A 25,508-nucleotide genomic window follows, 5' to 3' on the forward strand; every position below is an offset into this window, starting at 1 on the left:
TACTTTTATATACTTTTTTTCATTGTGTTGTATTTTGTTTTACACTGTGTTGCACCACTTAGATAGATAGATAGATAGATAGATAGATATTTTTAGGCATCCAGTTGATTATATGACACATAAAAAATACCATTACACAAAAGAAGATAAGAATAAAAACACAACCAGTGTCTTGTCCTGTGTTTTCGTGTTGGTCTGTAGTGGAGATGACAGGTGCCAGGCTACACGAGGCCCCAGAGCACCAACAAAGCCCCGACAGAGAGGCTTGTCAGAGGGGCAGATCGGTGACTGACTGTCGCCCCCTTCTGGTTCCGTTTAGTCATAATAAAGTGTTGCACAGGGCCAGAATGCAATAAAAGTTGTCAAGCATAACGCTCTCTCGATAATTGCTCACACGCAGAACAAAACGAGGCTGAAACAGCAAACATTTGCTCAGGTACAGTTGGTGCTGGCACTTAACTTTACTTGAGTATTTACTTTTTCTGGTACTTTTTCCATCAGCAGTCAAGACAACTGCAGTTTGAAGACTTAAGCTAGCTGGCTGGCTAGGTAGCTGCAAAGATAACGTTTCCTTCGATTTTAATGCAGCAACTTAGCGTCAGTAATGTTGAACACCAGACCGTTTCCTTTTAAATAAGTTAATTTTACTGTAAGTTACTAAGTTAGCTAGGTAGCCTACGTGCATTGTAACCACGGTCTATGATTGTATCTTTATTTAGTTCTAATTTATGCACAATTTTAAATGGATGTCTTTTACATTTGTGTTTTCACATTGTGGCAGATGTATTTTTTTCTACCATTGCTAATTAAAAGTCTCCAGTCTGTTTAATGTTCGTGACTATGCACCTGTTTCTGTTGCTGTGATGAAACAATCGTCCACGAGGTCGCTGATAAAAACCTGGATATTTGTGCTTTCCTTCCCCCGCACAATGTCTAAACCGCGTTGCGAAAAAACTCATCTCGTCGGCGTTTTCCGGTGTGAAAAACGAGCGAACCCAAAGCGGCTTTCGGACCAATGACAATTCGAGTTTCGCGGGTATCCGTCTTACGTCATCTTTGTGCTCCGAAAGGACTTCGCTGCTGCATCTGTCGGAGCCATCGGAGCGAAAGGGGGGCTTCCTCTGCTCTTCACATGTCGTCGTCCCCGCCGCCGCCGCATCGTCTGTCTGGGAAAATACCGTCAAATGAAAGCAAGTGTCTGTTTTGGTGGGGGGATTAACCATCCGGAACCGATCGGCTCTGTCTGCGTGAAATAGGGAATGAACGACGAGACAGCATCGGACAGCTGGAAGAGAAACTCTGGGTGCTCCAGGTGAAGCTGCACAGAAGCTAAGCTAGCATAGCACAATGGCTAGTGTGGAGCCAGTCTGATAATTCGTGCATCTTGTTAATGGATTATTTTGAGCGTCTGCCACAACAAACAAGCTGGTATTAACCCGACATGTCGATTCTACACATTCAGATAGCTTAAAAGTGCCGGATGAGTGACTGAAATAAACAGTTGCCAAACTTGTTTTTACTGTCATTGAATAAACTTCCATCTAGACATGTATGAACCGTTTTGTTTTCTCAGAATCAGCTTTATTGCCAGGTATGTGTACACATACGAGGAATTTGACTCTGGATTGTACATTGCTCACGATGTGCTTACTCATACAAAAATACAAAATCACAATAATAAAAATAAAATAAGACAGACTTCAGTGTAGACAAAACAAATATACACACTATGAACAAAAACAATATAGACATTAACAAATAGTGCCTTGAGCAGAGTGCAAAGGATGCAGGAGTATGTACATGTCGGAGGTGGGTGTGATATACAGGTACATATGTACACAGTGCAATGAAGCATAGTGCAAAGGATGCTGGAATAAATAAGTATATCGTGCAGGAGTAATGACTTGAGGTAGGTGGATTTGGTATATGTGCTTGCTAATAACCTATAAGACCTGTAAGCGGAAAGTTTCAGCAATAAGAATACACTTTATTGATATGGCATTTTATAACACTGTAAATAATGTACAAGGTTCTGATTATAGTTTATTAGGTACAGCTAGCTTCAACTAATGTTATTTAACTTACCATGATCAATTAAACTGATTAAAATAACTTTATAACTCACTTTTATCCTGATTTTATTATGTTACTTTGTTATTTTACATCTTTTGCTTTTTATATTGCCATCCCTGAGAGCTGCTAAGCTTGTTTCGTTTTTTTAAAACAATGACAATAAAGATCTGTTCTATTCTGTAATAGAAACCCTGTTCAGTATAACAAGGTACAGGGTAGAATTATTTGTCACATTACAACAGGTTGTAAAGTGAAAATTAGTCTGTAACTACCTTCTGCTACGTAGCAGACAAAATACAGTAATACAAAAGCAATCATACAAATGGTAGACGGAAATAAGTTATATTCAGTGGAACAGTGCTGAGGATGAATTTGAGTGTAAAAGTTAACGCTATACAGTTCAACAGCACTATAAACTGCAGCTTCCAAAATGACCAACACCTCTCTGAAACAGTTTCACCAAAAACAACTTTACAACTTTAATGCATTTAAGACTTATTGCAGGATTTCTGTGTTAAATTGCATTAGGTTTAGTATGTGTACTTAATAAACTGGCAACCGAGTGTAGGTGCGACCATGTAGGTCTGACTGATACTTGTAACATTGCATCCTCTGGTTTCTCAGGATTGTTTTTCCATGTGTTCTTATATACTTTAGCTTTTTGTATGAATGAAATAATCACACTTGAAAAATGATTACTGTGAGTTAATCAAACATCTGTCCTTGTGGTATACAGTCAGGCTGATAGTTTTTGATTTGATTCGCTTACGTTTTTGTGTTTTCTACTTCTGTTGGCACGATATAAAGGAGTTAAAGGGAATTTTAGTTTATGGTTCACAATGAGTTTTATAGTTTTAAGTAAGCTGGACATTGTGTCTGGTAAGATGCATTGCAATTCAGTTTTTCAACATCAGTTAATGCACTTTCAAACAGAATTATTTTTTTGGATTGGTGATTGATTCTATATCCCAACACCTTTTGTAATTTGGGTTAAGTGACCCTTTAATTTGGCTAGCCTTAGTTCAGAAGAAGAATGTACATGTACAATGTTGTCATAGCAAACAAAAAGAGGAGAATACATTTCTCATGCAGAAATCTGCAAAATGTTTTTTTTTAAATGTATGAATGACACAGTTTCCTAAAGCCCTTTGCAAATGAATCAACAGTTTCTTCTCACGCTGGGTTTTTCTTTTGTTTAGTATTGAGCAAATGCTGGCTGTGAATCCCGGAAAGACGCCCATCAGTCTGCTGCAGGAGTATGGAACGCGGATAGGCAAGACCCCAGTGTATGACCTGCTGAAGGCCGAGGGACAGGCCCACCAGCCCAACTTCACGTTCCGCGTCTCCGTCGGAGAGATCAGCTGCACCGGCCAAGGGCCCAGCAAGAAGGCAGCCAAGCACAAAGCAGCCGAGGCTGCTCTGAAGATGCTCAAGGGAGGCCTCGGAGGTCCCGCTGGAGTTGGTGTTGGAGTAGACGGGTTTATTGGGGTTGACGTGTCTGCTGATGGAGACAGGTCAGTTTCAGCTTTTTAGTAAATTCTTTACACCGGCACTGAAGTTAAAATGATAGACAGCCACATGTAGAGTCTGCATCAGCAGAAGTTAGCTGATTAAAACATCCAAGTACTAAATATATCTAATATCTTGTCCAAGCATTAAACAAATGTGAGGTAGAGGTCTGTGTGGTTTCATTAGTTTCTCTTATGTGTTTGTCTTATCTCGTCTTCTGTACAGCTCCCAGTCAGAGATGAAGACCTCAGGCAGTTCTCAGCAGTCTGAATGTAACCCTGTAGGAGCTCTGCAGGTGAATAAACAAAGAGAACTACAGTTGATGAAGGTTATGTTTTACAGCTTGACTGTCTGCGAATACATGCTTTCATTGTGTAGTTAGTCCCAGTTTTGTGTTATTAACAATATCTGCATAGTTTATAGCTGCATGACTTTTGTTGTTGTAAGTATTTGTTTGTGTACTTCTCTGCCAGGAATTGGTGGTACAGAAAGGATGGCGTTTGCCAGAGTACACAGTCACCCAGGAGTCTGGTCCAGCGCACCGCAAAGAGTTCACAATGACCTGCAGAGTTGAGAGATTTGTCGAAATCGGTAAAATGCATAATGTTTCATTCTGTAGAGATTGTACTGCGTGTATTTACAGATTTTGTCTCTGGCGTAGATCAAATCAATTTTTTATGATATGTAGATTTTATTAACATGTCATATTTACACTGTGCTCGGAAATACCATGAAGTTGGCCGTCAATTATTAAACATTTAAACACTAAAGCTTAGAAAACCGCTCATTGAAGCTCAAGAACATCATATGTTGTGCCTTTACAGGGGTGCAGAGTAATTCCTGACCTTCATTGATCTAAACTCACAACACGTGAATTGCAAGAGCGTTGAACAGTTTCAGAAATATTAACGTCCCATTTAACAAGATGTGGAGCTGGCTACCTGGCTGTTCATGCTTATCAAAGTCTTATTGAATGAATATCAGCGGTCATTACTTGTGCAATATTACTCATTATTACTCAGTCTCCTGTTCCTCTCCAGGAAGTGGAACCTCAAAGAAGCTAGCCAAGAGAAATGCAGCAGCCAAGATGTTGTCGCGTATACACGACGTCCCAGTCGACCTGAGGACCAGCAACGACGCTGACACAGAAGATGACACTTTCACCATGGTAAGAAATCCACTTTCTCTGTGCTCCAGTCAGTGAAGAGCCTGCAAGTTATATCATTTGGCACATCACAGAAATGGATGCACACCACTGCGTAACATGTAAATAACACTGCAGTACTTCCTACATTCTCAGTTTTGTTCCCTTAATATCATGCAAATATTGTATTTGCGTTACATAATGTTTAATAATGTCTGTCATTTCCAGTTGTTTGCCCTTCAGACGTTATGCAGGACACTATAAGCTTGGCTCCTGACACCCAATTACCTGCTTTCGTACTCATAAATCTTGCTGGCAGATAATAATAGTGTTTATTAACTGCTTTGAACATCATCTCCCCTGCACACACAGCACATGGGAAGCAGAGCTGAGTCGGGCAAAAGCAAAGGCTTCAGCTGCACGTGGGACTCCCTGCGTAACTCTGCTGGAGAGAAGATCCTCCATCTCCGCAGCCACCCTCTGGGCATGCCGTCTGACTCCAACTTCTGCTCTTTGCTGAGCGACCTGTCAGTGGAGCAGCGCTTTGACGTCAGCTACCTTGATCTAGGTGAGTTCACAAACATTACAATTACATTCACGTCCGCGGAGGAGAGTTTAACATTGAAAGGTTAAGAAGAAATGTGGAGTCAATGGACATCACAGGCCACATGCATGAAGAGCTGCATTTTATATGAGCATGTAGATATAATAAATGAGTTTAGCTTACACTTTACATATGATAAACTTCATTAGGGTGCAGATTTTTCTCATCTGGTTTACACCATCTGCACCAACTGAGATTGTTCCAGCATTGTGGGTACATTTTGATGGCAGCGTACCACAAAACAAATGGATTGCTGTGTGGTTACTATTACTATCATTATAGATGGAGGAAGTAGCCCGCAGCTGCACAGATGGACCAGAATTTTAAGGCGACAGGTTTACGTGTGGCATATTGTGACTAATTTATTGCTGGATTTACTGGTTGAGTTACTGATATTTATTTGTGCTGGATTTTGTTGAGGAGCCAGCACCCAGTAAATTTGATTTTAAGTTCATATCATTTATCTAATAAACACATATTAATAAATTGTAATTCTATCAAGTAGTAATGCAAAATATTTGATGGTTAGATTTATACAGTGGCTTTTTCTCATCTCAGTTTTCTAAAATTAAAACTTATGATGAGTAACTCTCATTGTTTTACCTTCTACAAAGAATATGTCTGATCAAATGATCACACTTGTATTAATTTATATGAAAATAATCAGTTGTGACAGCCAAAGTATTAAATGTTCAAACATTAAACAAATAGCTGGAATCTGGGTTACTTTATGCATATAAATGTAGGCACTGGCACAGAGAGTGAGTATGGAAAATTGTCAAATCCCCTCATCAGATTTATGAGTTGATATCTGTCAGTGAAATATTCTTGTCTTTTCTTGTTTCAGAGGAGCGTAGTCTGAGCGGCCTGTGCCAGTGTCTGGTGGAGCTGTCCACACAGCCAATCACAGTGTGCCACGGCTTCGCCCCGAGCATAGACGCCGCTCGAGCCAATGCAGCCCACAATGCACTGCAGTACCTCAAAATCATGGCTGGAGGGAAGTGACGTCATCCTCACAGACTCAAACTCGCAGCTGCACAGTGCCAGGATGAATTTCCACTTTGGACAAAGGATGCACTTTTGTGATGAGTTCAAATAACATGAATTACCTCAAATTTGGAAATAGAGACTTTTTCTGTCCCTGGGTGAACCCCTGGAGCCCTTTTTTGGTCACATGGATTTCTTATTATTGCCAATGAAGATTTAGCTTCCCAAAAACTCATGAACCCCCTCTCCTAGACATTTTGTGTATTTGTCAAATTATTTTAAAATGCTTTTGTTTGCTCAGTCTCCATGAGCAGCTCTTTATTTCCTTAAAAAGATCAAGTTTAAAAAGTCTTTATCTGAAATCATAAAAGGTGCTCTTGCAGTGAGTTCCCAAAATCCTGCAGACAAATTCTGACGCAAACGGTCAAAGGGGTTTGTAGAAATTGGGCAACGGAATCACCAATTATTGATGCATCGTTTAATTCCCGTTCACATGGATCTCAAGCCATGTGACGAAACATGGAGAGAAAAAGACTCTGCTGAATCAGTATCAGAGAATAATTGTGACTGCCTTGTTTTCAGATGAGCTCTTACTGAAAATGTAGCTTTTGTTGTTTAATTTGAACCCTAAAAACTCAAACAGTTTGTCTCTGTGATGTTTTTAATGTTGGGCCTTAAAGAGTGCAGTCAGTTGAAAATTACCATGTTATCTTTGCTGCATTGTGAAATCAAATAAGGTTTTAAAATGTTGCAAATGAACCCTTTCTAATCATGTTACTCTTTAGCGTTCCAAAAGTAGGAACTGTGAGGAGAACCAGATGCTGCTTTAAAATGTGCCATTTAGTCCTATAACTCTACTTCTAGCACACAGTAGTTGCACGAGGAGCTCTATTAATCCATCTGCAAGATGCTTTTCTGATTTGGGTGAAATAGGAAGTACTGCGAGTCTTCTGATGGAGCATTGTTGTCGTTCAATCATTAAACACACTAAAACCATTGTAGACCAGACAAACAAAGCTACCATAAATTCTTATGTGGAGTTTAAATGATATCCCTTAAGAATGTTTTTTGTGCTCATTATGACCAGTACTGTTTCATTTATAATTTAAACCCCTGTGAGATTTCTTTTTCTGTCAGTGCGAGTCCTTTAATGATATTAGAAAATAGATGAAGGTGATTTTCCAGGTTTCTCAAACTACCTGTTTTGTCTTAGTGTAAGGATTCATTGCTTACCTACCTTACTGTGTTTGTAAATTGGTTCATATACTGTCTTGCATTCATCTGACATGAGCATTGAAAACAGTACACAGTTTGCACTACTTAAAAATTTATTAGGTCCTTTGCACAATGCAGGCTGACCATGTTTCTGTACTCCCACTGGTACACAGTACAGAGTATTTTCTGTAACCTCATTCTGAGAAAAGGCAGATCTGTATATTGTTATTCTGATGACTGAAATAAGGAACTTAATTGCTGGTTTTTAGTGAATTTTAAGTGCTGACACCATTGAGGTCAATGCTGACATCAATACATTTGAGATAGACTTCTTTGTTGTGGTAGTAGAAAGTAATTATTAATTAAAAAGTATGAGCTCTATGTCAAATTGACTCTGTTTCCAATAAAAACCTTTTTTGTAAATTTTACTGCCAGCTCCTTGTAGTAATAACTTGAACATGCTCTGATTCCTGATAGAATTACCATTCTAATAAAATATGATCCACACAGTATTCATCAGAACAGTTTTATGTTTACTTATTTACAATATTCATTCAGTTTTCACTATTAGCACTGTGGAAAAACTTCTTCAGTGTAGGACCTCTAAAAGTTTCACATGTGACCAAGTCTCTGACGGTACAATGACATCTTAATCTTCTGGGCCTGTTTGAATGGATGCCCTTGCTGGGAAGCACTATCCAAATCCTTAGTTGTAGAAACTCAAATCTTCTGCGCAGAAATAAAGCCCACAAGCGAGAAGACATGAATTTCTGGGTTTTCTGTCATCTGCCATGTGTGCTTGATGAGGGGCTGACTTCTTCATCTGCGTAGCCACTGCTGTCTGACTGCACGCTGTCGCCCCGTATCACTTCACCTGCACAAGGACACAAACGCTGTCAGGCAGCAACTATGCCACTGCACAAATGCAGCTGCAGTCTGACCTGAATAGAGACACAGTGTTCCTAGTGACAGCCTACACCTGCACAATGACCTGTATACACATCTGCTCACACATAGTACATTCTTTTTCCACATAAATTTGTTTAAACTATTCAATTATTCACACATCAGACCTCAATACAATAACTACAGTGAGCCCAAAGTAAAATATTCAAGTTTAGCATGACATTTTGTACACACACAAATTTGTTTGTACATTTCTACAAACATCCCTGTGTAAACTTGAAGTGAAGGCACTCTGGTCATAGCACACTGTTACAGCGTTGACAGACAACACCCTTTCCTTCACACATTTATCACCATTTGAACTGAGTGGATGCTGTTTTTGTTGTGAATGGCGTCAGCAATTTGGCGACCACACAAACTGCCATTCAGTGTATTAGAAACAGCTATTTTGAAATGATTACTGCAATGTAGCAAAGTGACAGTTGTAACTATTGCCTTTGACCCCTAGTCACACAAAACATGTCACACACATAAAATATAATTGTACTATACCTTTATATTGACGTTTTTTGGACAGCGGAGAGGTTGTTCTCGATGATTCTAAATGTCCAAAATCTTCCTCTCCTGCACTATGCACCTATGGAGAGAAAAGGTATGAAGTATATGTTATATTCTGTTCTTCTATATATCTGTTTTGACTCTAGTATAATTAGGAAACAATATGTAGGTTATGAAAGGTTATCACAGTTAGGGCTAAACAATGTGCTGTTACACCATCAACATCACCCTGTATGCACGCTTGTGCACAGTCACATGGGACGCTATGGAATAATCTAAACTACAATATTTAAACCCATTTACTGATTGTCAGTGAGTCAGTGGTATCAGTTGTTCATGTTTCATTTCTAATCTTAAAGACAAACAGTCTAATACATCTGATGAATAACATAATGTCATTTAGTCTGATCCAATCACAATGTGTTCATTGTCTTTGCTAGTATGCTTTGCCCGCGTGACAACTGACCAATCAAAAGCATTCTGAGAGTTTAGCATACAAAACAGGCAATTTTAAAATCATCTAACTTAAATATGCATCAAGAAAAGGTAGAAATTGTCTGAAAGCAAATACTTTGGGCTTGGGGCTATTTACTAACAATTCATTGATTTGACCATTACCCATAACAACACATCAAAGAGCCATGAATTATGATTACACAGCCAGAACCACACACGATCCACTGAGGAAAGAGCACATTTTTGATGCTTGCAAAGCTAGAATAATGGTTTAAACTGGACAATAATAACATTAAATCTCCAGTTTTCTGCTGAATTGGAGCTACACAAGATAAATACTACACATACATTCTTTGGAGAATTTTTTGTTAATATTACTATTTATATTGTAAAGAAACAAATATATATATCAATGTTATTTTTTCCACCATCATTCAGCCCTACATTAAATACATTCTGCATGTGTGCGGTACTACTGTAACTAGCGTACCTCCTCAAGCTCAAAGGAGTTAACCTGTTGTAGGTTATTGGAGACATTCCCCGGGCCCTGATGTGCCAGTGGTTTCAGGTACTCCTTACATGACTGGGCAGGTGGGAAAGTTGGTGTATGACTGGAATCGGGTGCATTCAAGGAAGAGGAAGAGACATCGTCACCATCCCAGCCACTCACAGTGATGCAGCACTGGGTGGCCAGGACAGGAAGTGATCTGAATGCATCCAGCTGCCTGCCTTTCCCTGAAGAGGCATCATCAACTGTGTGTGAGTCCTCGTCAAGCTCAGAGACATCAGTTTGTATATGGGGTTCATGTGATACAGGACAGGAGCTATCTATGCTTTCAGTCTCAGAGGACATAGGTGGTAAAGTGCTTGTTTTTGGATTACATGTGTGTTGACAGCAGAAAGGCACCTGATGTACACTCTCGATTATCTGTGGGCAGATTAGATCATATGTAACCTTGGCAACTGGTTTCAGATCAGCAGTCTCTGTGTCACTTTGAGTTGAACACGAGTCCAGGTCTGGCTGACGTGAAAGAAACCGATAATCTGTTTCTATCACAGTTTCTCCTGATAATGATGACGCTATAGATGTTCTTACACTGTGAGTCCTGCTGTCAAGGTCTGCTGCCTCATCACTGTTTTCATCAGCATCAGCATTATCTGTTAGTTTACTGCCCTGCATCTCGTTATGACAGATTTCACTTCCATCTTGAGGGGTGTCGGCGTCAGCCACGGTCTCCTGTGTCTTCTCCTCTTTCCCGCTGTTACAGAATCTATCATCATCCGTGACCAGCCGAACATCGACAGCTGAATTACTCCTATTACATTCCCCCAAATCCAGTTTCTTGCTAGCCCCGGTCTTGACTTTGTCCAAAACTATATCCACAACATCGGGGAGGCTGGACCTTTTCCTGGGTGAGGGCTGCGGAGAGGTGGACTCTGACCCGCGAGGAGAGCCTGTGTAGAGACACATCTTGGAGACGGTGTCCTTCAGCCTCTCCACCGGAGAACGTGGCTCGCTGCGGACGCTGCTCCTGAAGCGTTCAATCCTCTCCACAGGCGAGGAGAAAGTGAACTCTGGTGTGGCTAGTTTCTGCAGAGGAGTGCGGGACACGTGAGAGTAGAGGGAGTAGAAAGCGTTGGCCATTGCTGTGAGCACTTGCACTTGTCTGAAACGACCTGCGGAAAGAATAAATTGTAAATAAGAAAAATGTATATGGATCCCATTTCTCACATCAAACTATATTATACAATTCACATAAAAAGATAACAACAGAGTGATTTAATAACTCCATTGTATTACTAGCAAGAGAGAGGCTGGGGTCTTCCTCTCGTATCCGCCGTAGCTGCGAATCCAGGAAGAGGCGGAAGTTGATGCCCTGAGCCTGAGAGGGGAAGGTGAAGAAACGAGGAGGGATGCGTACAGTGACCTGTGGCTCATCGCAGCCGAAACCCAGCTCGTACAGCGTCTCCTCTGCATCCTCCGAACACAGCTGCAGGATCTCCGATATACTGACGTGCATGTAAGAGAAAAAAGAGATACCATTTCTTTTTTCCGTTAAAGGGATTTTGTGAAGCCCTTGGAGGCAAATTTGTGATTTAATTAAGAGAAAGTGCTTTACATGATTATGAAACAAGGGACCAATAAATACAAATGAAAACAATAAAGAGAAAAAGTGATGAATATAATAACAGAAAATAAGAATTTGGACAGCTGAAACTTGTCACACAGGTTATTCAAAGGCAAAGAGCCTGGTTATCAGTCTTCAGACCTACAGAGTAACAAACCTTAGAAAGTGCTGAAGGCTCACCTTGATGTAGTTTTACAGGTGGAGGAAGAGAGACAGCTAGAGGCCATGCTGTTGCCCAAGTTCAGTGACGGCAGGCATAGAGCCTGACGAGGGGTACTATAGACAAGACATGTGAAAAGCTATAATGCTATGGAAGAAACACACAGTAATTTTAAGCATTAATCTTAATAATGGCAAACCTGGTTACGCTTCAAAATTTAATCAAAGACTATTCAGCTGACGAGCAAATACAAAGCCACAGTGATTTACATTTACACAAGTAGAAGGATGGCTATACTGACCTGCTGATGGGTCTGCTGTGACATTGTTTGAAGGATAGATGCCGTGAGAGGCTTCACGGTCACCACACAGTGAGGAAAAGAAGAAACAGAACAGTGCATTCTTTTGAGTTTCTTTAGTATTGATTTAGTAAATTCAGAAAGTCAGAACTTAAAAAGTGCCCATATAATGGGTCGTACTTGAATCTATAATCAAGTGATAAAGGAGTGGTATCTCATTTACACCTCTGAATCATTTTAATAGAAACAGCCTTCCGTGTAAAGGGTTGTAACCACCAGACTCAGCTGGCATTAGGTGTGAATTGAACATGCATTTTGGACTGGAAGTGTAGTTCATATGCCTCTAGAAGTGACTGTAATGTAAGAAAAATAAGAGAGTTCTTCTTGCTCCTAAATGAATTGTGTTCTTGTGTGGAAAAGGGGAAATACAGAATCACTCCTGTCAGTATGGTGAATACAGCAATGTGGATTAATATTGACCATTATTCACTAATTCAATAGCACAATGATCTTCTTTTCTTATATAAGACCACAGTTGCTACTCACCCGGCTTTAGATGTAATTTGTCCACCATTTAACGCAGAAGCTAAAACAAAAAGGAAGAACATGTTGATATGCATCTGAATGTCGGTTTCACAGTTTATTTGCAAACCTGTGCAAATACGAGTATGTGTGTCTGTCTGAATGTGTAACCCTAGTAAAATTAGGATTAACGTCATTTTCAGTTTCTGCCTTACCATGCTCACAGACACTGTCATACAGCTGCTGGAGTAATGAAAAACGCGTACTGAATCAGGATGTCATTCAAGGACGAAATGGTAAACTGATACAGAGGGTGTAATGTTATGGATTTCTTTATCAGAAGTCATTTCGTAAACTAAAAGGCACTAAGCGATGAAATTAAAGGTATTATGAAATTCTTTACCGAGCTGTTACAAACAAACATCTTAGTCCGACCACTTAAATCATACAAAGAATTTTTTGATCTTCATTTCTGATATAAATATTGTAAGTGTGTAAATACATTTCACATAAAAAACAGAAATCTTCTATGAATAATTAACATTAACATACACTTCCCATTCTCAAAATCTCTGAGATATTACAGTATATATGCACACACAAATGTAATGTTTGTTAACATTCATGATGCAAGCCTCATTTTCCTGTGTGTGTGTGTGTGTGTGCGCTTACCATCAGCACCAAGACTCAGCTCGTCGTCAAAGTTGAGCACAGACTCTGAAGAAAGACCCACAGTCATTTAAGTCATTACATAGGTTCATTATATGTTAATCACAAGTCTATGTGCTATTGGTGTGCAGTGGTGGAAAGTAAGTGTACTTACTCAAGTACTGTATTTAGGTATAGATTTGAGGTACTTATATTTCCATTTCACATTATACTTCTACCCCACCACAATTCAAAAGGAAATATTGTATTTTTTACTCCACTATATTTACATGACAGCTTTATTTACTAGTTACTTTACAGATCAAGATTTTACATATAAAACGATTCTATCAAATATGACGCACTGTTGTAGGTTAAACTACTCAACTGAGCACGAAAATAAAATATTAAAATTATCCCCATCTTGACCAGTGACAACAGTAAAATGCTACTAATAATCTGATAATATAATGTACAATAGTTTAACACTCAGAAGAGCCATTTATTCTGAATTCAGAGTATTTTTACTTTTGATACTTTGAATGCACTTTACTGATAATACTTACATCTTTTTACTCAAGTTACATTTTCAGTGCTACTTTTACTTGAGTAAAGGATCTGGTTACTTCCTCCACCACTGCTGGTGTGTATGGACAGGGTTTGAGACAAAAGGAAAATGTTTTTTGCATTTATGACATGCAACAGTAAACAAATACTCACAGTAAGTCGTTCATTGTTATTCATGACAATGGCTTTATTTCAGTTCATACTCACCAAAACTCAGCTGAGCGCCATTTTCTGAGCGGGCCTGCAACCTGTAAGACAAATCCAAATATTTAATGCATAAATACACTCGCACACCTATACCCGGTCAGTGTCATTTGCATGCTTCTCCTATCAAATAAGTGATTGCGTTTGCATAGATAGACTCATTTGGAACATGATAGCAATCTAGCTACAGTATATGCTTAGAGCTACTCCCTAATCAGCTGTCAACATGCTGCTGAAGCCTGTCAACTTCCTCTTACAGAAATGTTTGCATGCTAAGCAGTATAAAGATCAACACCTCCAAACTGATCTGGTCATTTTCATTTTGAGTTCTCAGAATGCATAAAACATCACGCCACTCCTTTAACTTTCTCAGCATTAGGAGCCAGATGCTGACACACTGTGTGTGGAACCTCACTGACAACCAGCAGTGCAGCTTCCATTTCAATTACTGTAATAGGAGACATTAAATAATGTCTGTGTGTGCTGACCTCCTTCCTCCAATCAGTTTCATAAGAGGAACTGTTATTTCCTTCTAGTTCTATAATTATTTTACTCTAAACCACAAGGAAATTTTGAAAAGGTCAAAGGGCTCTCAGTGTTTCCCCTAGGATCAGAATAGTTTAAAACTTCAGTGTTTTCCGAGTTTAATGTGAGCTTTAGCTGAATGTTTTGGTGTTGGTGGACATGGTCAGGGTGGTGGGGGGTTTTAGGGGTCCTCCCCCAAGAAAATTTTACATTTTCCAATGACAAATATGTAATTTCACATCACATTGGGCCATTATTTTCACCATATGTCTGAACAAAGAGTTGGAAAAGCTAGAGCAGGTAAATAACCAACAGCAAAAGATCAGTCTACTGGGGAGGAACTACAAACTTTAGATTTGGGGAAAGTTATTTGGTTGGTTATGATGCTCTCCACAGTGATTTAATATTTATTGCACAGCATGTTTTAAACATCAATCCTTAAAACCCTGTTAATATGACCTGAGAATCGTTACAGATACGGTTGTTCATGTTTGCCTTTTGCACATTAAAATCCAAAAAGAAACGTCTCCTCATTAGCTTAAAAGGACTAGTTTGCATCACTAATTTGCTTTACTAACCTCAGCTCCAGACAAGTAGGCAGTAATAAAATACAGCTACCAGTTACTTTCTATTGAGCTAATGTGAAGTTACATAGCAGCCAAAAGACGCAACCTGCTGTTGAAGCTTTGCTGCTCAGCTCAGTCTAAAGGGGAGGGGGATGCTAACTTAGCGCTAACAGGCTTCACTTTTTCAGCAGGTGAGGAAAGAACAGACTTTTCTTGGTCTTGAGAAGCCGACACACTTTAACCAACACCGTACATTTACTGCCAGAATATTTTCCTCCGCTCGCGTTCACCGTCACTTTCTGCAGCGAAAGCTAGCCAAGCATTGTGTTGCCATGCTCCCACAGTGTGCGAGTGAAAACATTTGTAGCACATAGTTTAATTATCGTGGGAAATTTTATTAGCGGCGGTCATGATTTGAATGTATAAAGGGGAAACACTGGCTCTAGTGTGCTATTTTGGAGAAACAGCTTCAGCAGTGGAAGACATGTTGAAATGTTTGCATCTACATCCTGACTATAATCAACATCGCCTTATGAAGCTGTCTGCATGTATGTCATTGGTCTAGACAGCCACCTGTTGTGTCAATCAACACTTGCGCATCTCCTGAGGACTCTAACATTACGGTTTTTAAGGTCTAAAATAAGCTTTTTTCCACTCCAATGGAACTGTAAAAAAAAGAGGCAACGTCTTAGGCTATTGTGGCAAAAACTTTGGCTACCATGTCACACCGTCTTCCTGGAACACCTGACCTCAGAGAGTTTCCACTTTCTGCTCACTGTTTGTTGAACTTTTTTTCCAGTGACACATTGTCCTTCAGAGCCTATTAAGAGTCAATGCTCGAAGAAATATCATCTTAAAAAAAGTAGTAAAGCAAGCTGACTCACCCGCAACCCTGGAGCCAGTTCTCAATCTTTCCTGTGAAGCATCCTGTGGAAATCACACTTAACTTTATGAGTAATCCTCATTAAATAAAACAACTCATGTTGTTCTTTTACTCTATTTAAGAGTTCTCTTTATCAATAAACATAAGACGATGGACACATTCTGTTATGAAAATTCATGATTCACTCAAGACATTTTCATCACTTTTCAGCTGGATGTTGGATGGATGTTCCTTTTGTATAATTTATAAGTAATGGCAGACGTTACAATGATGATAAACGGGGCACAACATCTCCCACTACTTCCCCTAAAATCTTCACTTGATCACAAGCATCCTCAAGCATAAACTCTAAATACTGGACAGATAGCCTATGTGGTGGGATCTCTCACACTCTCCCATCTTTGGACTCACCGTCTGAAAATACATCGTCGTCTGCTATAGAGGCAGAGGGGAGGTTGCACGGCGGTCCATCTGGGTCCAGCTCCTCCAGAGTGAGCCACTGCCTGCGGCTGTTGATCCACGCTCGCCGCCTGACTGTGGACGACGGGCTCTCCATCGCCTCACTTCACAGACAGCCAGGGAACATGGGGTTGAAGCTACAGGGGCAGAAGGATGATGAAATATAGATAATATTTCAGTAATGATTGGTTTAAAATACAGAGACTGACAACATTTTACACTGACGTTGCGCTTTTTAGATTATCAACAGGATGCTTCCTCATTACTGGAATTTATCGGCGGGTTGGATGAGCCTTTGAAACAGTAGACTGAGGTGTGACACTAAGGTGTGACACTAAAACTCTGACAGATGAATTACATTCTTTAAACATGCAGCAGCCCCCACTTCTATGAAAGAAGAATCACTCCATTACTGCTTTTCAATGGATATTCGTCCGTCTTAAACATTGCTGAACAATTGTGGCCTACTTCAAATAAAGTGCATACAAGAGAGTGAAAAAATAAAAGAATATAGTAGGCTAGTTATTGAAAACTATGTAAGGATGTAGGTATAGGCTAAAGGAGGGCAGACATATAAACACAGATACAAACACAGAGTGACAAATAGAATCCATCCAAAAACCAATTGAAATGAAAACCTGCAAAGGATGAATAGCATATATGTCAAAGTCCTAGTTATCTAATGTACGAGCCCAACCATGCAGCCAGAAATACAATTTTGATGAACAGAAAACATAAATTATAAAATAAACTTTTCTCCATAAACAGCAAAATGGTGTGTTCATTGTTAAGTTTTAGCTGAATTAAGAAGGCCTCCTAAGAGTTTTAAAATCTCCCATTCAAAGCAAAATAGGAATAACCTTGACAAAAGAAAAGCAGCTTTTACCTTCATGGACGCAGGTTTCAGTTCTGTCGCCGGCGCTCTTTCTCACGCTTCCTGTTGTCGCAGGCTGAGGTGGCTGAAACTTATCTGCAAACTCTCAAACTGCATCCAGCTTGCTCTTGCTTTCACTGATTAATTCGCGATTAGGCTTCGAGTTTCTGGTAACTGCTTCTCAGCCATGGCAGCTAGCCTACATGGTTCGTGGTTGCGCGCATCATCACAGATGATAGGGTTTTGAGCAGCCTGTAGGAAGTGACTTTGCATCTCATGTGAAATACAACCGTTTTATCAGCGTGGGCCGCAGCTGCGACACATCCTGCAGAGACACGAGCAGGCTTTTTTGGAAATGGCAGGTAAAGGTTAATTATGCAACAGAAATGATTAAAACCATAAAAACAACGTCATTCGTAAGATAAGCAAACTAAGGCCTATAAACTGCAGCGCAACTCCCAAATGACACAAATAGCTTTTATCTTTGTTAAATGATGACTTTATAATCCATCCGTGTTCATATTTTAAACGACTTTATAGCTTTTTATTTTGGGGCCTGTGTGTGTGGAAATAATCTCTTACCATGAAATGCTAACTGACAATAAATTGACTAATCACTAATAACTTTTTACGAGAACTTCTCGGCACCATTTTCACCAAGTCGCACGTTATAAAGGGAACATAATAAGTAACTAATTAATGAATATTTAGCCTACTAATGCTTTATAGATTAGTTATAAACTATCAGACAACTTTTCAGTTGCCAAGGTGTGGCTGCGGTTTGTCCTCCTTCACCACACGGTCCCTTTAGTTCATCGTATGATTTTAGATGAAAGCTTTTAGAAAGATAGATGGTAGACTGACTTGTGAATTTTTCATGCCCAAGGAAAGTAGTGGAGAAACAGAAAGGAACTAAAGGGAAGTGGTCGGGAGTATCTAAGCGCATTTACACACCCACTTCATGCATATAAAGCAAACTTTACCCATTCAATATGTATTCCTTGCACTATGTTTGTTTACAAGCTACAAAACAGCCTATATGTCTGGTCATTGTTGCTTTTTAATATATATTTCTATATCCAACTATTTTTCAACTACTTGTATATAATAATTCTCTGTTTATTTTTATGCCTCTTTGTTCAGCTTTTTTGTCCTTGTTTTAAGCTGTATGTCTATTTCTGTCTTCCTGTAAATTGTTCTGTGCATAACATTGAGAGCAACTTAAAACCGGAGTCACATTCCTTGTATGTAAACACATATTTGGCCAGTAAAGCTGATTCTGATTCAAGTACTGTACTTAAGTACAATTGTAAAGCACTTGTAGCTACTATACTTGATTTTTTTACTTGGCACTCTACTTTACCATTAGACTTTATGCTCCACAGATGCATTTGATAGTTGAGGTTACTCCTTACTTTGCTGAAGATATAGGGCTGAATTCCTTTCACTTCAGTTTCAGGGTCCTGGTATTGTGCATGCTGGATCACTGTCAGGGCTTACTGGGACACTTGACTAGAACAGAGCCATCATTAATGTTATTAGTAAGACCTGTGTTTTTCCTAATCAAAGTATCTGCTGTGAAAAAGGCATATCGTAGGCCTACATAGAAACTGTTGTAAACTTATAAAATATGTTTGTTATAGATTAAACTACCCAACAATGTGAAAAGTAGTTGAAATTACCTCCACGTTGACAAACTACAAGAGTAATATGCTGATTAGGCTATATATTAATGCATCAGTTATAATTAATGCAATAATATAATATAGGCTATAATAACACAGTGGGCATTCAGCTGCATGATGAAGCTATACTTTTGCTACTTTAAAACATTATTTAGTTCATTATGGGATATTTACATTGTGATATTGCTACTTTGGCTACTTAAGTAAAGGATCTAAATACTTCTACTGATAAATAAAGTCAGTGCATGGTGCACTGGCAGCCAGATGCTGTAAACTGAAATAATACATTGTTATTTTATACAGTGTATGGTTTGACCTGATTGGGTGTGCGTTTGTGTAGAGGCGGGCTGGAAATACATAGGTAAAATAGTCACATCTGTGACTACTGAAGCAACATCAGGGTATTTGATTTCTGACAGAGTTGGGTGGATGCAGGCTTGGCCTGAGGAAGGACTCCACCCTCTGTCCTGTTTACATGGGCACATGTGCTGCTTCACTGACAGCCCCCTCGCACATCCCAATAATACAAGCCCTCCCACAAGCGAGCCATTTTCTCCTCCCAGCTCAGTTACAGCCAGTGTTTGAATGTGATGAGGTCTCTTCTCCTCCACCCTGACCGACTCCTCCCGCCTCCTTGCTGTTTTCCAACCCACAGGGCGCCACCAGGGAGTGGCCAGTGGCCACGGAGGCAAGACTTAAATGCCCAGTCCGCCTTCCTCCTTCACCACGTCCGTGTTCAAAGCAAGAGATGGGCTACGGCATCGTCACTCTATTGAATCATAAGAAAATATCACGGATGGAGTAAGGGGAAATGTGTATTTTTTAATGTAAACACATTTGCTCATGGCACCTTTTAAGCGGAAAACGGATAACCCAACGTCAATCATACTCAGCTGTGCAACCTATCTTGCTTGGTCCCGCCCAATTCGCCGCCTTTGGCTTAATTGCATTGGTTAGTTAATTCTTGATGGCAGAAACGACCTTTTCCATTGGAGGAAAGCTGCAATCCTTCGCAAGTAGCTCCCAGAGGGGTGCGCTTCTTTTAGCTACTGGGGTAGTGCGATATGATTATCACCAGGTACCAGGTGACATTAAAATTAAGTTTAATTTCAAACACCACGTCCTGTCTTATCCATAGACTATATATAAAAGGTCTTATCGTACCAGAAGACCTACTGATTGTAGTTAATACGGTTAATACTATGGCGGATTTTGCGACAGTGTTAAACCTAAACGTCAGTAAAACATAAATTTGAATGATAAATTAACGTTAACGTTTAGAAATGTGGTATTGCATTAAAAAAATAATGAAATAATTACCTTCTTAATGTAAACTCCGTCCTTTGATGAGGATGATAAAAAATCTAGTAAGTGGGCCTTGAGTTAAGACTATTTTGTGAAACTATAATGTCAACGTTTGAAATTAAACTGCCTAAATGCTATTTGCTGGTCAGTGTTCGTCTTCCGTGAAGTCGGCAGGCTGCGCTGGTCCATAAATCGAGCGCACCCGTCTTTCTCCTTCATAGGGGGAGCCCGTCAAGTTTGTGTGAAGTTGTGAAAAGTTGTCAACTCGAAAAAAGACCAGAGAAACTCCTCCCGTCTTCAAATTATGAGCAGTAAGTCAACTTTTTAAAAACTGAGTGGCATGTTGTGACTGAAGCATTAAATTAACTGTTAAAAGTAAAATCAAAGTACATTGTTTGAAATGCATTCACTGTTGTAAGTATATTGTATTGTTTAGCTAACGTCTCAAGCATTTAAAAACTACTTAACTGCCAATTGTCGATACTTCGCTAACAACATTTAGCCAACCAAGTAAAGCTAGCTAGCTGTTCAACAGTAACGTAGCTTCTGTTCTTAATTGACAATACCTGCTGTTTACACAATAATTTAACTGAACTTAATCCAATTCCCGTGAGCTGGCTATCTAGTTATTTATATATATATATATATATATATATATATATATATATATATATATAGTGGCGCAGTTGAAACTCTGTCGGTCTCTTTATGTAATTTAACTGTAATACTTTTTCTTCACATTACTTGTGGTGAGTTCATGTTAGCCTAGCATGTAGGCTAGCTGGCCCTTCGAACACTTGTGGCTTGGATTTCCTTGCATTTTCTGCTAGTAATTTCTTCTCGTTAACTACAAAAATACATGAAGTTTAGTTATTTGTGTGAGGTCAACCATGCGTACATTGTGTTTTTCCTCAGTTGAATGTAACGTTAACTCAGTTTAATAGTCTGCTATTTCACCGTAACTTAACTACTTTAAGATACGTGATCTTACAAACTCTTCCGCAGATCAGCAGCAGGGTGAAATGGCCGCTGTGGAGAGCGGTGGAGGCTTCAGTCAAAAGCGAAACACAAATTCACAGGTAGGTTAACTGAACGGTCGTGGTTTGTCAAATCAGACGATTGCCAGCCGAGAAACATTAACCATACTACCCTTTTCATACAAAAAACGCACCCGTCTTTCCTGTGGGTTTGTTTGATTCTGTTATTAATCTGTGTTAACACTTGCACGGGTTGTTGATTTTCTATCCAGAGCACATGTCACTGGGGTGGGGAGTGGGCAGGTAAATTTCGCCCACACGGGGTGTTCCCGTCAAACCCCGGCACTTCATGTGCGTTTCGCTCGGCCCATTTGGCTGGCCTTGGAGGGGGTGGCTAGAAGACTGTGTCAGTTTATAGGGCAAAATAAAGTGTGGGAGGGAGATGGGTGGGTTTGGGGGGAGGGGATGCCGAGCCCGCCGCTGCACTGGGGGGAAAAAAAATGTGGTCCCTCCCATGCTTTCCCACCCTGCTTCCCCCAGGACTCCTCACTCCAGCCCCGCTGTCTGAGAAGTGCTGGAAAGAGACTTGCAAGAAATTTTTTTTTAATGTAATGAATGGCGTTTAGGGAGTGATACTACATGGTGCGATTGGCATTTACAACGCACATGATCACATGAATTGGAAATCTTTTTTTTTTTTTAAATCACAGTGATAATATTTTATTTTTAAAATATCCTTTTGACTTTTTCCGTCCAGGCTCTTCTACTTTGGATCTTATTTAAATCACTTCTTGAAACCCTGTTTTATCAGGTCAACTTTTAATTATGGCTATTGTTTTTAATTGGTTTATTCGCTATATTGGTATTGTTATTTCCTTTTTAGTATTCAAATTTGAACTGTCGTTAAATGTAAAATGGCTCTCAATAGGAATGGACATTGTGTCAGCTATTTATATATTTTTGTCAGCAGCATTAACATGTATGTTAGATAGTAAGTATGTATTTTTACTATATAAATTATTTCTGTTCTGCTTTTCATGTATTCTCTTTCCAGGACTCACAGCAGCCATCTCCTCTTGCTTTATTAGCAGCCACGTGCAGTCGAATTGACACCCCAGGAGAGAACGATTCACCTGCAGACCAACAAAACCAGCAGCAACAGCTGGACCTAAACCAGGGTGTTTACACCTCTAGTGCCAACGGCTGGCAGGTTATCCCTCTCAGCGTTCAAACATCCTCAGGCACTAACACCATCACCACCACTGACTCCTCAGGGGTAATGACAGGAGGAGACACAGGCAAAAGCAGACAGGTGCTGTCATCAGTAGCAGTTGCAAGCACTCAGGGACAGCAGCATCAGCCACAGCAATATGTAGTAGCTCAGGCTCCATCCATGCAGGGCCAGCAGCTCCTTACCACCATATCAGGTATGATGCCCAACATTCAGTACCAGGTTATTCCCCAGTTTCAGACAGTAGATGGCCAGCCACTGCAGTTGACCCATGCTCAGCAGGATTCTAATGCAGGACAAGGGCAGCAGTTTCAGATAGTGTCCTCTCCTAATGGCCAGCAGATCATAACCACAACCAACAGAGCTGGTGCAGCAGGAAACATCATAACGATGCCCAGTCTCCTTCAGGGAGCCATCCCCATTCAAAATATAAGCCTAGGCAATGGCGTGTTACAAAACCAGCCCCAGTTCCTGGCAAATATGCCTGTGTCACTAAATGGAAACATCACTTTGTTGCCTGTCAGTACTGGAACAAGTGGTACAGGGGGAGATGGAAATGGTGGCGGCGATGCAGGGGGCAACCAACTTATACAGCAACAGCAATCGCAACATCCAGTGTCCAGCGGGGCAGGTTACATGACAAGTGCATCCACCGTTACCACTCAGACTTCCACTTCTTACGGAATGACCCAAACGCAGAACAGCAATGGAGTGATGACCGGGACATTCCAGCATAACACAGCAGCTTCTCTGGGTGTCCCGATACAGCCAGACAACAGAGACGGACAGCACCCACAGCAGATTCTTATCCAGCCTCAGCAGGTTATCCAAGGTGGAACACCCCTCCAGACCATCCAGGCCGGTACTGTCACCACCGCTGGCGGTCAGGTATTTGCAGCCCCAACACTCAGCCAGGAAGGGCTTCAAAATCTTCAAATTATGCCAAACACAGGCCCCATCCTCCTGCGCACTGTAGGCCCCAATGGCCAGGTGAGCTGGCAGACCATTCAGATCCAGAATCCAACGGGACCGCAGATTACGCTGGCCCCAGTGCAGTCTCTCCCCCAACTTGGCCAGGCTCAGGGATCTGCTGCAGCTGGAGCAGTGTCTGTCAACACAGTGCAGATCCCAGGCATTCAGACCATAAATCTCAACACACTCGGAGGCTCTGGGCTGCAGATGCACCAGCTGCAGACTGTTCCCATCACAATCGCCAGCACAGGTCAGTCAGTAGCCTGCTTTCCAGAAATAATTGGTGTTCAGTGTATACATAATATTATACTGTACATAATATATTGCATATTATTTTGAAAAGTGAGCTACATTAACACTCAGTATATTAAATTAACAGTTGTTGTGTTTCAAACATTTTGAGCTGTTAGTGACTCAGGAAAACCCAGTGGCCCTTGTATGAAGGACTTTATTTGTATTAAATGATGCAATCCTCATGCAGAACCATTCATATTTCTAAATTGAATTGGTTTATATTTTGACTGCCATTTGTAGTCATGACTTTTCAGGCATGGTCAAAATAACAGAGGCTGAAATTAACCTTGATTGTGTTTAGTTTCAGTTATTTTAAACAACACAGATAACCAACAACTAACCTTCAGCTATAGTACACAGTAATAATACAGCAGTAGACCAACAGGCAGTTGAGCTGAGTAAAATGTTAAGTAGTCTGGACAATTAGGTTTGCTTGCTGTATTTGAGTTTCATCCCAGATGTTTACTCTGAATTTCTTGTATCTCAGTTTTTTTGATCTTTGTGTGTTAAGTGCACTATACTGGTTTAACCAGTTCAGCTGGCCAAGTGTTTCCCTAAGCCGTTTACTGCACACATGTGTGGAATATCTTTTTCCTGTTCTTGGTGACACTGCATCTCTTCAGACGATTGTCACATTACAGTACTGTAGTTGTGGGTTGGCCACAACTTCTGTGTCGTCATAGGGGTGTAACTTGACCCCACCCTCTTACAGCAGCCTTTTATCATGTATAAATCCTTCTTTAGTTCTGTTATTCTTAGGCCTTCCATTGTGTTTACATGCTTGCTAGTCTACATTTTATCAAATCATATGTTTGTGAGGAATCATTGGGTCTGTTTGTAGTGCATGTAATATGCTCTACGTATGTAGCAGGCCTTTTTTGGGCTCCAACAGTACTGAATGGCGGGTGTTTCTACGCATTAGTGTCGGTTTACTTTGGCATAGTAGTTAAAGCCTCAGGCCATCTGGCATTAGACTGTATATTCTCATGTTACTCACTGTATTACTCATATTCAAATATTATTCTTCTGAACACCCTGGGTTTAGCATTGTTTAATTAAGCAATGTTGAATAAAGCTACTGTAAATGCCCTTAAATTTTTATTATCGGGAAATAATAGGTTACATTCTCTGTCACTTGAAATTCCTTGCTATAGATGTTATTATAAATGACCTAAATATTTTAGACGAAGGCCACATACAGTTTAGGCCAGCACACATTTATAACATACATAAATGTAAATGGTTTACTCTATTAGCGCCTCTGCTGTTTGTTTGGTTTTTTTTTTAAATAAAGTCAGTAATTAAGGATCCCTCTATCATCTGGATGTTTGATTTTTAATAGGTTTTAAAATACAAGCAAGCTGTAATCTTTTTGAGGAATGGAATTTCTTAGAAGATTTCATTCATTCACTTTATTATTAAAGTGTGTATTCTGTGAAACTTAAGTTAATAGCCCAAATAGCCGCCTACCCTCTTTACTGGCCTGGTGTGGGAACACATTGACAAATAAATGCAGGCCTAGATTAAACACCTTGTCTTGTCGTGCATACAAATATTAATGTTTGTATGATCAACATGTCAGTATGGGCATGCTACACACCGTTAGATCAGTGGTTCTTAATCAGTGGTTCTTAACATGACCCCCCCCCTCGCGAGAATGCTGCTATAGACACACACACACACACACACACACACACACACACACACACACACACACACACACACACACACACACACAAAAAAAAAAAAAAAAAAAA

The 25,508-nt window shown here is 40.1% G+C and overlaps 3 protein-coding genes across 9 annotated transcripts in view; 2 read left to right on the plus strand and 1 right to left on the minus strand.

Moving 5' to 3' along the window:
• The first annotated feature begins 312 nt into the window (after positions 1-312).
• Positions 313-8,051, plus strand: tarbp2 (TAR (HIV) RNA binding protein 2). 3 transcript variants are annotated; one of them, XM_046075665.1, is made up of 7 exons: positions 313-436; positions 3,273-3,587; positions 3,808-3,877; positions 4,056-4,173; positions 4,605-4,750; positions 5,099-5,294; positions 6,178-8,051. In XM_046075665.1, exons 2-7 carry the CDS (start codon positions 3,283-3,285, stop codon positions 6,333-6,335), a joined length of 993 nt encoding a protein of 330 aa, XP_045931621.1. In that variant the 5' UTR covers positions 313-436; positions 3,273-3,282; the 3' UTR covers positions 6,336-8,051. The 3 variants fall into 3 exon arrangements, with proteins under 3 accessions (XP_045931621.1, XP_045931619.1, XP_045931620.1); XM_046075663.1 differs by lacking the exon at positions 313-436 and adding an exon at positions 1,039-1,312; XM_046075664.1 differs by lacking the exon at positions 313-436 and adding an exon at positions 1,045-1,312 and having other exon boundaries at positions 4,623-4,750.
• Positions 8,045-20,841, minus strand: tespa1 (thymocyte expressed, positive selection associated 1). Of its 5 annotated transcripts, none has more exons than XM_046075658.1 (15): positions 20,293-20,840; positions 19,289-19,741; positions 18,703-18,799; positions 17,300-17,612; positions 16,366-16,550; positions 15,956-15,998; positions 13,984-14,024; positions 13,234-13,278; positions 12,586-12,625; positions 12,043-12,093; positions 11,762-11,857; positions 11,254-11,462; positions 9,943-11,129; positions 8,991-9,075; positions 8,045-8,406 (listed from the first exon to the last, which is right to left on the minus strand). In XM_046075658.1, the coding sequence occupies exons 5-15, from the start codon at positions 16,508-16,510 to the stop codon at positions 8,315-8,317; spliced, it is 2,034 nt and encodes a 677-aa protein (XP_045931614.1). In that variant the 5' UTR covers positions 16,511-16,550; positions 17,300-17,612; positions 18,703-18,799; positions 19,289-19,741; positions 20,293-20,840; the 3' UTR covers positions 8,045-8,314. The 5 variants fall into 5 exon arrangements, with proteins under 5 accessions (XP_045931614.1, XP_045931613.1, XP_045931611.1 ...); XM_046075657.1 differs by having other exon boundaries at positions 19,147-19,741; XM_046075655.1 differs by lacking the exon at positions 19,289-19,741.
• sp1 (sp1 transcription factor) overlaps positions 20,490-25,508 on the plus strand; it is a 10,416-nt gene continuing 5,397 nt past the window's right edge. The window contains exons 1-3 of the mRNA XM_046075654.1: positions 20,490-20,588; positions 21,283-21,356; positions 22,309-23,707. Of these exons, the coding sequence (XP_045931610.1) occupies positions 20,582-20,588; positions 21,283-21,356; positions 22,309-23,707 (1,480 nt within the window). The 5' untranslated portion in view covers positions 20,490-20,581. The remainder of the gene's footprint in view (positions 20,589-21,282; positions 21,357-22,308; positions 23,708-25,508) is intronic.

The sequence above is a fragment of the Micropterus dolomieu genome, linkage group LG18 (genome assembly GCF_021292245.1).
Source record: "Micropterus dolomieu isolate WLL.071019.BEF.003 ecotype Adirondacks linkage group LG18, ASM2129224v1, whole genome shotgun sequence".
Lineage (NCBI taxonomy): Eukaryota > Metazoa > Chordata > Actinopteri > Centrarchiformes > Centrarchidae > Micropterus > Micropterus dolomieu.

Excerpts from the sequence above, each read along its gene's own strand:
- tarbp2 (XM_046075663.1), top strand. The coding sequence starts at position 1,260 with ATGAACGACGAGACAGCATCGGACAGCTGGAAGAGAAACTCTGGGTGC. Across the intron at positions 3,588-3,807 it reads GTGTCTGCTGATGGAGACAG|CTCCCAGTCAGAGATGAAGA; the intron begins GTCAGTTTCAGC and ends TCTTCTGTACAG. Across the intron at positions 4,751-5,098 it reads AAGATGACACTTTCACCATG|CACATGGGAAGCAGAGCTGA; the intron begins GTAAGAAATCCA and ends CTGCACACACAG.
- tespa1 (XM_046075660.1), bottom strand. The coding sequence starts at position 16,510 with ATGGAGAGCCCGTCGTCCACAGTCAGGCGGCGAGCGTGGATCAACAGC. Across the intron at positions 13,279-13,983 it reads TGGCGCTCAGCTGAGTTTTG|AGTCTGTGCTCAACTTTGAC; the intron begins GTGAGTATGAAC and ends GTCTTTCTTCAG. Across the intron at positions 11,858-12,042 it reads CACAGCAGACCCATCAGCAG|TACCCCTCGTCAGGCTCTAT; the intron begins GTCAGTATAGCC and ends TCTTGTCTATAG.